General features: G+C 42.7%; 1 protein-coding gene across 1 annotated transcript in view; it reads right to left on the bottom strand.

Moving 5' to 3' along the window:
• Window positions 1-436: 436 nt before the first annotated feature.
• The window catches only part of astn1 (astrotactin 1), a gene marked incomplete at both ends in the record, with an annotated part of 516,901 nt that continues 499,993 nt past the window's right edge, over window positions 437-17,344 (bottom strand). Inside the window, 2 exon segments of the mRNA XM_083781951.1 lie at window positions 437-762; window positions 13,545-13,649. Of these exon segments, the coding sequence (XP_083638077.1) occupies window positions 437-762; window positions 13,545-13,649 (431 nt within the window).

The following is a 17,344-nucleotide window of genomic DNA, read 5'->3' as shown; positions in this document are numbered from 1 at the left end:
TGCATGCAAAACCCACCAGAGTACTTCTGATCATCTCCCACGACTTGCTGCACCCGAAGCCGTGCTACTCATTCGCTGAGTTGGCGGTGCCCGCCGGGATCGAACCCGTGACCTTGTGGCAGGGCTGGGACAAAAATTGTCGCGTGAATTAGGCCCAGACCAGCCCGGCCCACCACAACCAGCGCACAGATATAGCAGAAACTCTACCGCCCGCTCCGTCGAGGCACACATAAACAAGCAAGCCCTAATAATACCACCACTTTTACAGAACAACATAAATGATACAAACCAACAGACAACGACACAACCCTTTGAGAGAGGGTTTATTTGTCCCTCACTGATATACAGGTACAGTGACATTATCATGATGGCAGAATGACAGCACGCCTGGACCTTTCCTGGTGGCCTGCCTGCCTGAGCAAAATAAATAAATAAATCACGGTCGCCCGGTATGACCTGTGACCTGTGGCCAGTCCAGCCCTGCCTTGTGGTCCAAAGACAAGAGTTCTACCGACTGAGCTCTACCCGGACACAACCCGCCTGTCAGTACATGTGGTGACGACGGGGTCCTACCTTTGCTGATGTCCTGGTACTCCAGCCACAGCTGCCTCTGGACCTGCTTGTTGGGGTACCAGATGGAGCAGGCCTCCTGGAAGCCGTACACCGCCTCCTGGACGTAGTGGTTCCCGAACTCCCTCAGGATGGACACGAAGTCACCGCGCTGCGTCGCCCCGTCAAGGGAGTGGATGGCCGAGCTGAAGGCTGGGAGAGAGAGGTAGAGAGACTTTGAAGCATTTATTTAAGGTATTTTAATAGTTGCTCCATCCATAGACTGATTAATCTTTAAAGGGATTGTGACATTAAAAAAAAGGTTTTGGAATTGTTCTTATTTTTTTAGGTTTTCTAATCTCAATTGCACCCAAAAAACATGAACTTTTAACATTCAGTAGATTTTCTGTGATCTGGGGTTTTCTGGCTCAAACAGGTGCTCTGATTTGCCTGCAGTAAGTGATGTAAGAGCCTGCAAATCCCATATATGTCAATGGGATTTGCCAGCAGATGTCACTGTTTTCACTGTGTTGCCTGTTGTCATTGTAGCTCAAAAGGCTTCCAAACCCCAAAGAAAACTTCAGACCACAGAAAATCCAGTGAATGTTCAAAGTTCAGGTTTTTTGGGTGTAATTGAGATTGAGGTCATAAAACCTAAAAGAAAAAAGAAAACGAAAAATAAATGAAAATGAATGTCATAAAACCTTTAAATAAAAACCCTGAACAAACAGAGGAGACTGTGTTGGAATAAAGGGATTGCAGAGAGCGTGGCTCCGAAAAACCTGAACAAACAGAAGAGACTGTGTTGGAACAAAGGGATTGCAGAGAACGTGGCTCCGAGATCAAACAGAAAATCAAATGGAGCAACGTACGACACGCAGTGCTATTTCATTGCTGCAGGATCTATTCTATTCTATTACCTAGAAATACTCCGGATCGGAGTGACATTGTGTTTGCAGTGGCAGCGTTATCCCAGGATTGGTGGACTGGGGAAATTAGGCCGCAAAAACAAAAGGAAAAGCAGTATAATCGCGAGCCCTGAAGTAATTAACGCATTTAGGCCTGACGTCGAAAAATAATAAAAACAAATCTGTTAAAAACAGATGTTTCTATATCAGTGGTTCTCAATATTTCATGTCAAGGACCCCCACAAATGATTATGTAATATTATGCCGCCGACCCCCATCTGAAAATATGTTCTTCCTAAGGGACCCTCCAAAAGCAAAGATTTAAGAGTTAAAAACTGAAACTCTGAAAGAATATATATTCAAAGATTTGACGCACATGTACACGATTTTTCAAAAAATACCAGACCTACAAGTTCATAGCGCGGCACTCTGTGCCGCGCTATGAGCTTGTAGATCTGCTATTTTTCAATAGCTAAAGTATAACATATAATTCTTCAAACACCAAAAGGGGTTTCCGTCCAGAATGGATTAAGTACACTTGTAGAGTACCTGAAGTTATCTTTGTTATGCTGCCAGGGGAAATTACCATTTTCAACACCTGTAGAATGGAGATCATTTCGGGCAGATACGCGGCGGTGATGTGGCTTGGGGAAATCACCGTCTGTGTGCGAGGTACAGTTCAGGCTTGTCTTTTTGTTCTTCCCACAAACGAAACAATACGACTTCAGACAGAATTCACCTCTCCAAACCTCCTGTGACGTCTTTTGTTATGCGTGTGTATAACCATCATCACAAAATATGACGACCCGGGGAAGTTTTTAGCCCGATAATAAGGGAAAATTAGCATTAAATGTGTGGCAAATATGCAAAAAGAAAAAAAAAGCTTACCACTAGCTTTCTTCACAAATAAAGGTGTCTACTATCACAGAAAAATGTGTTCCAACCCAACTCCATTGGGAAACTTTGTGACAGCTGCTGAAAGTTAGGCTACCATTAACATCCAATATAAGGCAAATATGTCCAAATCTCATTATATTTTAAGTAGCATGTGACATGTCAAACTAGGGGGTTTTCGTGACTCTGAATCCATTTCAAGCATTATTTTTGCACAAAGATCACTCCTTCGCCTAAAAATGGCCATAGCCGTCATCACAAATGTGATGAGGTCAGCACAAATGTGATGAGGTCAGCACAAATGTGATGAGGTCAGCACATTTGGGCACATTTGGGCAAGTGGCTTTGACCAAATTTAGCCCAAGGAGTGTTTTCGTGCAAAACTAATGCTTGGAATGGATTCAGCATCATGAAAACCCCCTAGTTTGACATATCACTGCAGCTACTTAAAGCATAATGAAATGTTGCCTTATATTGGATGTTTATGGTACCACAACTTTCAGCAGCTGTCACAAAGTTTCCAAAGGGAGTTGGGTTGGAACACATTTATATTGTGATTGTAGACACCTTTATAAACACATTTGTGAAGAAAGCTAAAGGTAAGAATTTCTTATGCAGATTTGACACACATTTTGCTAATTTTCTCTAACTACGAGGAGTGTGTGTCGTGCAGAATAATCAATGGCGTCAGAATCCAATCTTTGTGAGACGTGTTACTACACAACGTTACAAACACATTGGTGAAGACATGTATTGGCAAGGAATTTATTCTCAGATTATATATCGGCACTACAGAATTACCCAGTCTCCATAACATCTACACCACTCGCTGTATGAAAAAAGCCCATAACATCATGGAAGACACCAGCCATCCCGCAAATACCCTGTTCAAACTACTCCCCTCCAAAAAACGCTACCAGAGCATCAAATCTCGTACCACCACCCGTCTCAGTAACAGTTTCTACCCCCAGGCAGTCAGGCTGCTGAACAGCTGACCTTGAACTGTATTGCACTTCACTTCACTTGCACTTTTCTTTTCCTGTTTTTTGTCTTTTCTTGCACTATAGATGCTGTTTATGTCCTGTGTATGTAAGACTGAGAGTGCTCTGAGCATTGTATTTATACTCTGTATCTATACAAATGACAAATAAACCTGAACCTGAACCTGGATATACTTTTTGAGGTGTGCTATATTCAGCTACTAGTGTAGATTTCCATCTTACACAAACATTAATAAATTAACGTCATATCTGGACGAGACAATTGGCTATTTTCGTCCTACACTGACAATGAATGGAGGATTTCCTTCGGTCTTTCTTTCTGAGCAAATCTGTATTTTTGTCCTTTACAAACATTATATTCCACATTGACAATGAATGGAGAATTTACAGCACGATGTACGATGATAAGAGCGCCCCTTACGGGTGTGATTTTGAATATCCCCTGACTATTATTTTACCAAAATGTTAGCATATTATAACCGTAATAGATGCTCGGGTTAAAGTGGTTCAAGCCTGGATGTACTATCTTTTTAAGTTAATTTGGAGCCAGCAGTCTCCCTGAGGGACTGTGTGTCCTAATGGAGAGAGATGGGAGCTGAAATGACAGTTTTTTTACCCACAATGGGAAAAACTGAGCTTGCATTTTAACAAGCCAAATTAAACCATTTAGACCTGTCAAAAAAAAAAAATAAGTCTTCTAAATCCTGACAGTTTTCTGAAAAACCTTATGTTTCTGCAGTGGTGCATATTTCATCTCAAGGACCCCCAAAATTATATGTAATTGGCCGCCGACCCCCGTCTGAAAATATTTGAGATTTGAGTTTGCTAATATATATTCAAAGGCTGATATTGAAGTCATTAAAGGTATATTCAGTGATTTCACTTAATTCAAATATCACTTATTTTTTTGTTTTGTTGTGATAATCCTCCCTACTATAGAGTGTGCTGACCATATAAGGAGTTCCTCCCTGTCCCCAGTTAACCCCTGGGGGTCAAAAAACCGTAGGTTTCGTTTTTGACTCTCTATCCTGATTGGACGAAAGGCTGGGTCCCACAGCCAAAAACGAAACCTAAGGTTTTTTGAATGAAATCACTGAATATACCTTTAACAAGACAAAGTTAACTTTAAGCTTAATTAAACTTAGTTTAATTAAGCAAAAAGCATTTCACCATAGCATACATTAAACGGGGGGGGGGGGGGGGGGGTGTTCAGGGGGTAGCGTGGTCGGTAGTGTGAATGTAATGCACAATCTAAAGCGCTTTGGATACGAGCGCTATATCAATACACCAAGTATGCAAATATCGTATTCGTTAAATATAATTAATTGACTTGAAAACAACATTTCTAAATGTGCGTGCGTGTGTTTGCGTGCATGCGCATGCATGCGTGTGTGTGTTTGCACATGTGTATGTGCATGCACGTGCATGTTTCACGTATTGTATATTGGCACACTATCTCTGAACAGACAGGGAGACAAATGTGTGCATTAACAACGTCCCCGTTCCCCGTTTCCTGCGTGCTTCACTCTATTGGCTGAAGCAGCGTGGAGCTCCGCCTTATCAGTGAAAATCACTTAACATGGAGTCAAGCGCTCCGCTGTGTTCCATTACTGTTTCACAGAGAGACGCGAGGCGTCAATATCTCAGCGCCAAACACTCCACTCACTGTCGCTCCACACAAAATTACATTATCGCGCGTAGAGGCCACCGAAACCACACACACACGCACGCACACATACAAACACACACACACACACACACACACACACACACACACACACACACACACACACACACACACACACACACACACACACACACACACACACACACACACACACACACACACACACACACACACACACACAGTGAGATTGTGTGTGTGTGTGTGTGTGAGCGATGTGGTGGTGGTGGTGGTGGTGAGAGATGTGGAGCTCTGCTATCTATCGGATGTCAAAATCAGCATCCATTCTCCGCCTCTCCGGTTTGCTGTTGAAATATGATGAGCTAAAACTGGAAATGGGGGGGGGAGACCGAGAGAGAGAGGGGAGAGAGAGAGAGAGAGAGAGAGAGAGAGAGAGAGAGAGAGAGAGAGAGAGAGAGAGAGAGAGAGAGAGAGAGAGAGAGAGAGATATGGGGAGAGAGAGAGAGAGAGAGAGATACAGATACAGAGACAGAGATGTACAGAGAGAGAGAGAGCTTCAGAGTAATGAGAAACAGGATAGCGGCTGCTGTTTTAAATGGAGAGCAGAGCCATTGGAAACGCATCTGGGGGCGTGGTGGGGCGCGGCACGGCATCTTACGGCCCTGTTACTTGCCGGTGTAATCTGTACACATCCGAAGGCGAGGCTCAATCCTTTTTTTTTCATGTTGGAATGGACGGACGACCGGACGGATGAATAATGCATGACCTATAACCTATTTTGGCCGGGAACCCCTTTGGGTGTTATAGCATCATGTTATGCTTTAGCTATTGAAAAAATAGCAGATCTACAAGCTCATAGCGCGCCACTGATTTTTGAAAAATCGAAGAACGACTGACATAGAAACATAGCTTATTCAGAAAAAAATGTCAAGATGTAGAAGACATTTTTTTAGAAACTGATCTCAGGTCAGAATGGGTTAAAATACGACAAGAAAGGCCCAGGTGATCACAATAAGGGAGTCCGTCCTCCACAGCCATGCACGGAAACGACTTGTCTTGAATGTAAGATCTCCACATTAACCCATTCTGGGCGGGAACAATAGCTTTAGCTATTGAAAAAAATAGCAGATCTACAAGCTCATAGCGCGCCACCGAGTGGCGCGCTACGAGCTTGTAGGTCTGCTATTTTTTGAAAAATCGAAGAACGACTGACATAGAAACAGGGGTTTTTCAGAAAACTGTCAGGAGGTAGAAGACATTTTCTTAATCTGATCTCAGGTCAGAATGGGTTATTCAACTCCCCCCCTCCCCACCCCCCTCCCGGGATACAGGTTGGCACGTGATGGAAAGATGTATCCATAAAATATAAAAGAATGCTGATGAGTTTCAACAGAACGGTATACCTTACAGCGTTGGAGGAAAAGTGCTCTGGAGAAAAATAAAAAGAATAGAATACCCTGCGTGATGTCGAACACATCGGCGGCAGCTAACGAGAAGTCCTGCATGGCTAAATACACATACAGTAAATAATGATCTTCTTCCGATAAGGCAGGAGGAGCTGTCGGAACTGTCTCACACACGCGCACGTGGTTTTGTGAAAGATGACAGGCTACCGGAGCGGGGCAGAACGCACGCACGCACGCACGCATGCACGCACAAACACCAAGACAAGAAAGGAACAAATAAATATGAAGATATTATCAGACCATGTAGCAGAGACGATGTAGCAGAGACCATGTAGCAGAGGCCGTAGAATATTAGACACTAAGTCTATTTGCTCAGACACTATGACGTAACAATCTCAATTTAATTTTTGTACCTTGATATGAAAATGGTTGAGAACCGCTGCCCGCCCGCCCGCCCCTCCACACGCACGCACACGCACACGCACACGCACACGCACACACACACACACACACACACACACACACACACACACACACACACACACACACACACACACACACACACACACACACACACAAAACTATGGCCCCATCATGGCAGTATGATTTCACCCTGCTGTGGGTCACAGATTTCACAAAGTAATCTTGAATGCTTGCAACCCCCTGGTGTGTGGGGGGTAGAGGGGGGGGGGGGTAGAGGGGTGTGTTTGGGGGGTAGAGGGGGGGTAGAGGAAGGGAGGGGGGGGGGGGGGGGGGGGGGGTCAGCGCTAGAGGAGACAGGGGCTTGTGTTGCTGTCCTGAACTGCCACAACGGAGGCAGCATCGGTGCTAAGGAGGAGAGGGAGGTGAAAACAGCAGATCTACAAGCTCTGAGAGAGCTTGAGAGAGCTTGTAGATCTGCTATTTTCCCGGGCGCGACCCCGCACCAGTTGGGTACTGGAGAATGCGGCGATGATGACATGGATAACCAAACAAATTATTTCAACTGAAGATGCTGCGTTCCAAGAATCGTTCAGAAAAAGTTCAGAAAAAAAGCAATTCTCGGGTAAAGGAGAGGGAGGGCATTTTGCATTTATTTCACCATGTAGTAAATGCTGCATTCATGGTCTGGAGAGGGCAGTTGTTTTACAGACGGCAGGGCCGAAGCCCCCTTTGATGTCTATGTGTGCGCGTGCCTGTAGTCTATACTGTACACGTCTTCTAGTGATGTCATTCTTAACACGGAGCCCGCCAGAAACGAGGGTTAAATTAGTACCCTAGACCGCCAAACACGTCTTTCTCGTGTTCCAGGGTTTACATCCTTTAATCCATGTTGTGATCCGACCGATTGAATCGTTATAGCCACCGCTCGCTAACGATACAACAACAACACCAAGTAGGACAGTGGCCGCCGCGGCCATTTTGAAAATGCGCGCACATCCACTTCCATTCTTTCTCTGGCCCAGACAAGCGTTTCCAACGGCCTGTAGGAGGCGCTGTGATGCTCGCGGTCGGGTTTTTCCACCAACCAACCGACACAACAACAACCGGTCAAGACACCACACACAGCAGTTTGTCACAGGAACATGCCATTACGGATATTTGGCTCTTCAAAGTAAGTGTTACGTGCGATAGTGTTAACTTATGCTGTATGTATGAAGTACTTGACATTAGGGGTTGCAACTGTATTAATTGATTTGCCCGAGTCCCGTGGTGGGAGTTTACGCTCTGGTTTTGGTGAATATTAAGTAGTTCCGGTCATTTTGTGGGGGGGGCACTGACTGGGGTCACTCATTAAATGTAAATTAATCCACAAAAAATGATGTCAATTGTATTGTTGACCTATTTCTAAACGTTTGTTAGACGTGCTGGTTGGTTGGCAGCGCTTGACCTGAGAGAGCAGGGGGGGGGGGGGGGGACGACGTGGCGTTGGATGAGGTTAGCACGGAGTAAAGGTACAAAACTATACAATCATGGACTATATTAACCCATTCTGACCTGAGATCAGATTAAAAAAATGTCTGTTTGAAAATGACAGTTTTCTGAAAAAGCTATGTTTCTATGTCAGTTGTTCTTCGATTTTTCAAAAATAGCAGACCTACAAGCTCGTAGACCTATGAGCTTGTAGATCTGCTATTTTTAAATGGCTAAAGCATAACATAATGCTAACACCAAAATGGGTTCCCACCCAGAATGCGTTAGCTGACGCTATAAAGAAAACAAAAGTAAACTAATCTAATGAACGGAGAAAAGCGGCCCCATTAGACCTCCCATCCTGGAATAAGAACGGCAGACCTTAATAAGTGAAGCAGAGTGAAATAGGGTGAAATGTGGTCACACAGAATCCATAGTGATTCATTGTGACCGTGTGGGGGCGTGACGGCCGCTGTGCAGAATGAAACTACCTCCACGTCCAGGAATAGACTTTGGTTTCTGTCTTGCAGTTTATTTTGTTTGTCCACACAGTATATAAAAGCCCCCCTTTGGAGAAATGAGGAGCATGGACCAACAGGTACACCATACATCTTAACCCATTCTGAACGGGGACCCATTTTGGTATTAGCATCATGTTATGCTTTAGTTATTGAAAAATAGCAGATCTACAAGCTTGTATATCTGCTATTTTTGAAAAATCAAAGAACGACTGACATTTTTTAGAATCTGATCTCAGGTCAGAATGGGTTAATCAGACCAGTGTGTGTCCAGTGGAAACCTCGTATGAATCTGATCTCAGGTCAGAATGGGTTAATACCACTCGCTCCGTTGTACAACCACATCGGCCCGCCATGCACTGTTAAAAAAGTTTCCATTCCTGCTAACAGAGAATCCTGTGATAAGGAATTTATTTTCTTACTTGCTTACTTAGTAAAGGATGTGCAGTGTACAGCCCTACACACACCTTCTGTGAACGCCGCGCGTCAAAACAGCCGCCACCGTTATTTTCAATGAACCTATATCGCACACCAGAGGCGTCCGACAAGCGTGCACGCCTCACCTGACGCTCCAATACGCCACCGTTCTATTTTCCAGGCGTTGCCGCGCGGCAACGTGTACTACAGCACAGCACAGCACAGACACAGCACAGCACAGCACAGCACAGCACAGCACAGCACAGCACAGCACAGCACAGCACAGCACAGCACAGCACAGCACAGCACAGCACAGACACAGCAGTTCACACAGGTGTGACTTTGTATCTCACTGCGGATGTCGTCCATAAAAAGAAGCCCTTATACCACAGTACCCCCTGCATGCTCCCCCATTACGAGCTGACTCTTCTCCCCGAGGACGCTGCCTGGTTACCTGGAATGTGGAACACCTGTGCTCGCTGGCCGGAGCACAGAACCTATTTAACCCATTCTGACCTGAGATCAGATTCATACGAGGTTTCCACTGGACACACACACTGGTCTGATTAACCCGTTCTGACCTGAGATCAGATTCTAAAAAAAAAAATCAGTCGTTCTTCCGATTTTTCAAAAAATAGCAGACCTACAAGCTCGTAGCGCGCCACTCGGTGGCGCGCTATGAGCTTGTAGATCTGCTATTTTTTCAGTAGCTAAAGCATAACATGATGCTAACACCAAAATGGGGTTCCCGTTCAGAAAGGGTTAAGAGGTTTGCTGGCAGAGAGGATGCTGTGAAGGTTGTTCTCTGGAGAATTACACAGTGTTATGTCTCACTTTGTCTGGATGCATGTTTCTGCTCTAAATCGCACCTGTTTATTCATCTTTTTTTGATATGCTCTGCACTAAAGATCGTTAGTGTGTGTTGCTCTCCCCTATTAAGACTAACATTATACAGTAGGAATATTCATCTCATAATGCCAGGACTGCACAAGGAGGTCCTTTCAGGAAGTCTTTTTTTTCATTTTTTTGTTGGCTCTTGACCCCGTTTGTCGCCAGCAGTTTGTTGGAGTGTCTCGTTAAGCCACAGCGCCCCGTTTAGAGGGACGTTGGTGTTTAACCCATTCTGGACGGAAACCCCTTTTGGTGTTTTAAGCATTATGTTATACTTTTACACATTTAGGCCTGACGTCAAAATTTATAAAATGTCTTCCAAATCTAAGTTATTAATACGTTTTCTGTCAGGACTTGCGACACATTTTCACGATTTTTTTTCAAAAATAGCAGACCTACAAGCTCGTAGCGCGCCACTCGGTGGCTGAGCTTGTAGATCTGCTATTTTTCAATAGCTAAATTATAACATAATGTTTAAAACACCAAAAGGGGTTCGCGCCCCAAAATGGGTTAAGCTATTGAAAAAAAAGCAGATCTGCTATTTCTTTTAAATCATGGAAATGTAGTGGATATCTTTGAATATATATATATTCTTTCAGAGCAAACGTTTTTAACTCAAATCGTTGCTTCTGGGGGGGGGGGGGGGGGGTCTACAAGCTCATAGCGCGCCACCGAGTGCCGCGCTACGAGCTTGTAGGCCTGCTATTTTTGAAAAAAATCGAAGAACGACTGTCACTTTTTCAGAAAACTGTCATTTTCAAACAGACATTTTTTGTAATCGTCCTCAGGTCGAAATGGTCTAAACGGGATAATTCGTGTGGGAGGAGAGACGTATAAGCGCTGCCTCGCGACCTTTTCATGTTGCCTTTGCGAGGCTCTCACTCAAACAGCAGAGCTCGAAGCAGCAACGATTGTTCTGTTATAAGCGACGGCTTTGAACAAGGGCATAATTTGACATAATGGACCCAGAACCCTCCCTCCACCCTCCCTCCAGCCTGTAGCACTCTAAACTCCACGCTATTACAATCACAGGCCCTTGTGTGTCCAGCTGTGCTGACACAGCATGCATACACACGCCTGGGCAGAAGAAGACGCTTGGGCATGAAGCCAACGTTAATACATTACACGCTCCATTTCATGGCCTGTAAAATGCAGACCCTGTGAGCTTGTAGATCAGCTAATTTCAGAGGGTGACACATGCACACAACCAAACATAAAATGACTTGTCTCTTAGTTATCCTGGATCTCTTCTCCACTACCACTAGTATCCTCACTAAAAAGTGTAAGATGTTTTATTTATTTTTTGTATTTGTTGATTAACTGTATGCATTTATTTATTTTTACGTTAAGAAAAACAGAATTAACAGAACACACTGGTTCCAGGGGAATACTATTCTGTGAGCATTTCCCTCTTTTTATTCTAATAGTCAATAGAACAAGCTTAAACTCAAGGGGACCAGAGAGTCAGAGCATTAAACTATGAATGTTTAACCCATTCTGATCTGAGATCAGATTCTAAAAAATGTCTTCTACATCCTGACAGTTTTGATTCTGACCTGAGATCATATTTTTAAAAGTGTCTTCTATGTCAGTCGCTCTTCGATAAAAAAAAAAATAGCAGATCTACAAGCTCGTAGCGCGCCACCCGGTGGCGCGCTATGAGCTTGTAGATCTGTTATTTTTCAATAGCATATCATAATGCTAACACCAAAAATGGGTTCCCGTATAGAATGGGTTAAGGAAAGCAATTCTCTGCACGACACTAAGATGACTTTAAGTTGCAGGCTATTACATTTAGTGTGGGGATTTAAGCCCAGTTACCTGCTAATCAATCCGTCTCCATTCCACAAGGAAGTCACAGCGGTTATTAAGCGCTATGCGTCTCGCTTTTACTTATCCACTTTTTGACAATGATGGATTACATTTACGGAACTTAACCGCCCCATTTCGCTTCTTTAAACACTTTAACCCATTCTGAACGGGAACCCATTTTGGGCTTAGCATCATGTTATGCTTTAGCTATTGAAAAATAGCAGATCTACAAGCTCATAGCGCGCCACCGAGTGACGCGCTACGAGCTTGTAGGTCTGCTATTTTTTGAAAAATCGAAGAACGACTGTGACATTTTTAGAATCTGATCTCAGGTCAGAATGGGGTTAATCAGACCAGTGTGTGTCCAGTGGGAAACCTCGTATGAATCTGATCTCGGGTCAGAATGGGTTAACTACTTTAAGGACTTAGCAAACTGGACGTGAGTTGACTCTGTATACTTTGACTGCTTTTAAATCGCTTCATCAAAATGCAAGTTCTCAAACATGCACGACGCATCGTCCACTCTAGAGAACATGGATGCTGCTGGTCAGGTGGTAATCACTCACCGGTGTGTCCCCGTGGCTCACCGGTGTGTCCCCGTGGCTCACCGGTGACTCACCGGTGACTCACCGGTGTGTCCCCGTGGCTCAACTGCTTTCAAAACTGCTTTCAAAACCATTTGATGTGGTGAGACCTTTAACCCTGCGAGCCCCAGCATCTCTTTGGGGCTTTTAGCAGGGGTTGATGTTCTTTGGTCATATATTTGCATATAAATACAGAGGCAGAAATTCACACAACTTCCAAATCTCTGGTAATATATATATTTTTTTGTGATCATTATAGAATGTCTAGAACATGTGCAATTATGATTGTGAAAGATATCCCCCAAATGTAAATTACTAATGTATTATTATTATTATTTTATTAATTATTGTAAATATTGCATATTATTCTATCTTCCCAGATAGAATATGAAAAATTAAAGCTAAGCAAAGGCAATGAATCTGTTGAGAGCTAATTACTTTGATACAATTTAATTTCACAAGGTCATGAATAAATGATCACCAGCAGCTTTTGTTTTTGTCTTTGTCATCATTAATCCATTTTGGGGCGGGAACCCCTTTTGGTGTTTTAAACATTATGTTATAATTTAGCTTTTGAAAAATAGCAGATCTACAAGCTCATAGCGCGCCACCGAGTGGCGCACTACGAGCTTGTAGGTCTGCTATTTTTGAAAAATCGTAAAAAATGTGGCGCAAATCTTTGAATATATATTCTTTCAAAGTTAATGTTTTAATATCAGGTCTAAATGGGTTAATCAATTTTGGGTTATTAGCAAAATAAATGAATAGAAATTAAACAAGTAGGAGAGAGTCACCCACCTTGAGAGAGAACCCACTGGTTGAGTTTGACGTGATAATAATAACAATAATGTGATAACGTGATAAAGAGTCTCCTACCTTGAGAGAGAACCCACTGGTTGAGTTTGACGTGATAATAATAATAATGTGATAACGTGATAAATAGTCTCCTACCTTGAGAGAGAACCCACTGGTTGAGTTTGACGTGATAATAATAATAATGTGATAACGTGATAAATAGTCTCCTACCTTGAGAGAGAACCCATTGGTTGAGTTTGACGTGATAAAGAACAGAGCGGAGTCTCCAGTGCTGGACCAGCGGGTAGCCGGACACCTCGCTGTAGTTCACCATCCCTGGGGGAAAACATAGACAAGTGCACGCTTAATTATTATTACTAGTATTATTATAGAGATATCTGTAGTATGCAATACCCGTTGTCATAGCACCCATTTTAACTGTCTGTCTGTGTCCCACATGGAGATCTCTGTATCGGCCTGTCATGGAGATCTCTGTATCTGTCTGAAGAGTGCAAACTGAAAGTGAAAAGTGGACTGGTTAAGTAATGAATTGTCAGGTGTGGGGTTGCCATGGCAATCAATTGGCTGAGGCAGAGGCTTGGAATTGCACAGGTGAGAAGGGGTTAGCCTCATTAGGCCCACTGGCAGAGCCTGACCCCGGAGCCTTTTGTGGTGTTTCTGGACAACAGTGTAATGCCACCGACTCGAGGCCGGGCACTGCACAACCCTGTGGGGGTGTGGACCGCGTGGGTCGAATTTGAAGTCGGTGGGGCGAACGGTTCTCGAGTTACGTGCATTACAACTGCACGCAGAGACGTGGCGCATACAGGATACATACAGTATACATTTGTAATATGTATAGATGCTAATACCTCGCCCCTAGTTCAACACACCTGGAGGAAAGCAAGGAAAATCCACGGATAAATATTAATAAGATAACGTAATAATATGACACGCTTAGAGGAATAGATTAACGCCTCCACACGGCTAGATCAAAGCGTAGTCTGACACGCTGCGCCGCGTCTCCGGAAATACACAGGAGACCATATGTATTAATGTGCAATTTATTCATAAGAGTCGACGCGGTGGAAGGAAAAAAAAGCAAACTTTTAGTGACAGATGAAAGGCCAGCGCGGGAGGCATCCTGAAGGTACTTCCTGTAGAAGATAACCACATTATCTGAGATACCTCTCGTTCATTAGCATGGAAACCAGGGCTGGGGAAATGTACTCTCTGTTAGAGAAAGTATGATATTGAAAATGTACTTGAGTCAAATATTAAACAAAAGTATTGGCATCAAAAGTAAAAGTAAGTACTGCAGTATGCGGTGAGCTTGTAGATCGGCTATTTTCAAATAAGGCCTGAAGTGGTTAATGCATGTGTTGTAATACTAATAATGAAAAAAATCAACTATAGTAACTATTCAATATTTCAAATAATTGTAGTTGAATTACAATATTGGACTCTGATATATGTTGTGGAGTACAAATATTGAAATACTCCAATAAAGTAGGCCTAAAAGTAGGCATACCTCAACATTACTGTATTATAGCCTACATATACTGTACTTGAGTTAAATATCCGGCTGCTATTTGTCCCAAAGTGACTGCAAAAAAGAAACGCTGCTATTTGTTTCAAAAAAGCTTTATACCCTGCATAACTTAATATATATATATATATATATATATATATATATATATATATATATATATATATATATATTATGATGCAATGTGACATAGCTCTGGCTACAACATGCTGTAACCTCCAACTATAAACTTCCCCCATTGTCAACTGTTTTCATTGTATGTTGACACTTGCTTTGGCAATGTAAACGTATATGTTTCCTCATGCCAATAAAGCACATTTGAATTTAATTGAGTAAATGTACTGTACACCATGTACCAAAAAGACACAATTTGATTGTTTACTGAAACACTTTTTGTCCCCTGGATTATAATGATCAAATTTAAGTTACAATGCATGCCAACACACACAGCATTCTTCGTTAACCCATTCTGAACGGGAACCCATTTTGGTGTTAGCATCATGTCGTGCTTTAGCTATTGAAAAATAGCAGATCTACAAGCTCATATCGCGCCACCGAGTGGCGCGATACGAGCTTGTAGGTCTGCTATTTTTTGAAAAATCAAAGAACGACTGACATTTCTAGAATCTGATCTCAGGTCAGAATGGGTTAATCAGACCAGTGTGTGTCCAGCGGAAAACTCGCATGAATCTGATCTCAGGTCAGAATGGGTTAATTCAGACAGAAGACAGCAACCTCTGTCACTCTGCCACTGTGCTGCCTCAGTGAAATTAACCACAATAGGAAAGAGAAAAATAAAGTTTATATCTGCTAAATCTGTCCTTGGATTTGTGTGGTTTATTTTTTTTATATCTCGGTTAGATAAAGGCATCAAAACAATATTTTGTATTTCTACGGAATTAATTCAGCCTGGGTGTGATATCAAACTCTCTGAATTAGCAGTGGGACTAGGAAAAAGTCATTATTAAAGTTTTTTTATTTATTTTTTTACTGGAGATAAAAGTTTTAATTAATAACTTAACATGCCCCAGAGTATGAGTGATGTTCACTCATACTCATCATTTTATTTTAATCCATGTGATCTGGATATTGGGTGGAAAAAAATGCAAGGGGCTGGAGAAGAACTCTGAAACTTACTTATAGTGATAGTTATATTGATTTTATTGTTCTAAATGCATTTCTGTTCTAAATGCAAATAATTGATTTTAATGCATTGTCACAACCCTATTGATTGGTCAAAGTCATACGATTTGTCACACACGTTACCGCAGTAGATGATTGCTAGCAATAAGCAACGAGTTAAGTTAAGAATAAATGAAGACAATCCGTGTATTAGGAAACAAATGTTTTCTAATAATGTATTATTTTCAGTCTTGAGCTAAATAGTTTCGGAACCAGTGCTTCAGCACCATGGACAGCCGCTTACGTTGGGAAACAGTGCTTAAAGTCACTTCAGCAACATGGATAGCAGCTGAAGTCACTTCAGCAACATGGACAGCAGCTAAAGTTACTTCAGCAACATGGACAGCAGCTGAAGTCACTTCAGCACCATGGACAGCTGCTACAGTTACTTCAGCACCATGGACAGCAGCTACAGTTACTTCAGCACCTTGGAAAGCAGCTAAAGTTACTTCAGCACCATGGACAGCAGCTAAAGTTACTTCAGCACCATGGACAGCAGCTACAGTTACTATTAAACCATGGACAGCAGCTACAGTTACTATTAAACCATGGACAGCAGCTACGGTTACTTCAGGACCATGGACAGTAACTATAGTGACTTCAGCACCATGGACAGCAGCTACTGTTCCTTCAGCACCATGGACAGTAACTATAGTGACTTCAGCACCATGGACAGTAACTATAGTGACTTCAGCACCATGGACAGTAACTATAGTGACTTTAGGACCATGTACAGTAACTATGGTTACTTCAGCACCATGGACAGTAACTATAGTGACTTTAGGACCATGTACAGTAACTATGGTTACTTCAGCACCATGGACAGTAACTATAGTGACTTCAGCACCATGGACAGTAACTATAGTGACTTTAGGACCATGGACAGTAACTATAGTGACTTCAGCACCATGGACAGTAACTATAGTGACTTTAGGACCATGTACAGTAACTATGGTTACTTCAGCACCATGGACAGTAACTATAGTGACTTCAGCACCATGGACAGTAACTATAGTGACTTTAGGACCATGGACAGTAACTATGGTTACTTCAGCACCATGGACAGTAACTATAGTGACTTCAGGACCATGGACAGTAACTATAGTGACTTCAGCACCATGGACAGTAACTATAGTGACTTCAGCACCATGGACAGTAACTATAGTGACTTCAGCACCATGGACAGTAACTATAGTGACTTCAGCACCATGGACAGTAACTATAGTGACTTCAGCACCATGGACAGTAACTATAGTGACTTCAGCACCATGGACAGTAACTATAGTGACTTTAGGACCAT

Source organism: Protomyctophum parallelum (genome assembly GCF_964188405.1).
Source record: "Protomyctophum parallelum genome assembly, chromosome: 14".
NCBI classification, from domain to species: domain Eukaryota; kingdom Metazoa; phylum Chordata; class Actinopteri; order Myctophiformes; family Myctophidae; genus Protomyctophum; species Protomyctophum parallelum.
The sequence above is the reverse complement of the archived record's forward strand: the minus strand, read 5'-3'. Positions and strand labels throughout refer to the sequence as shown.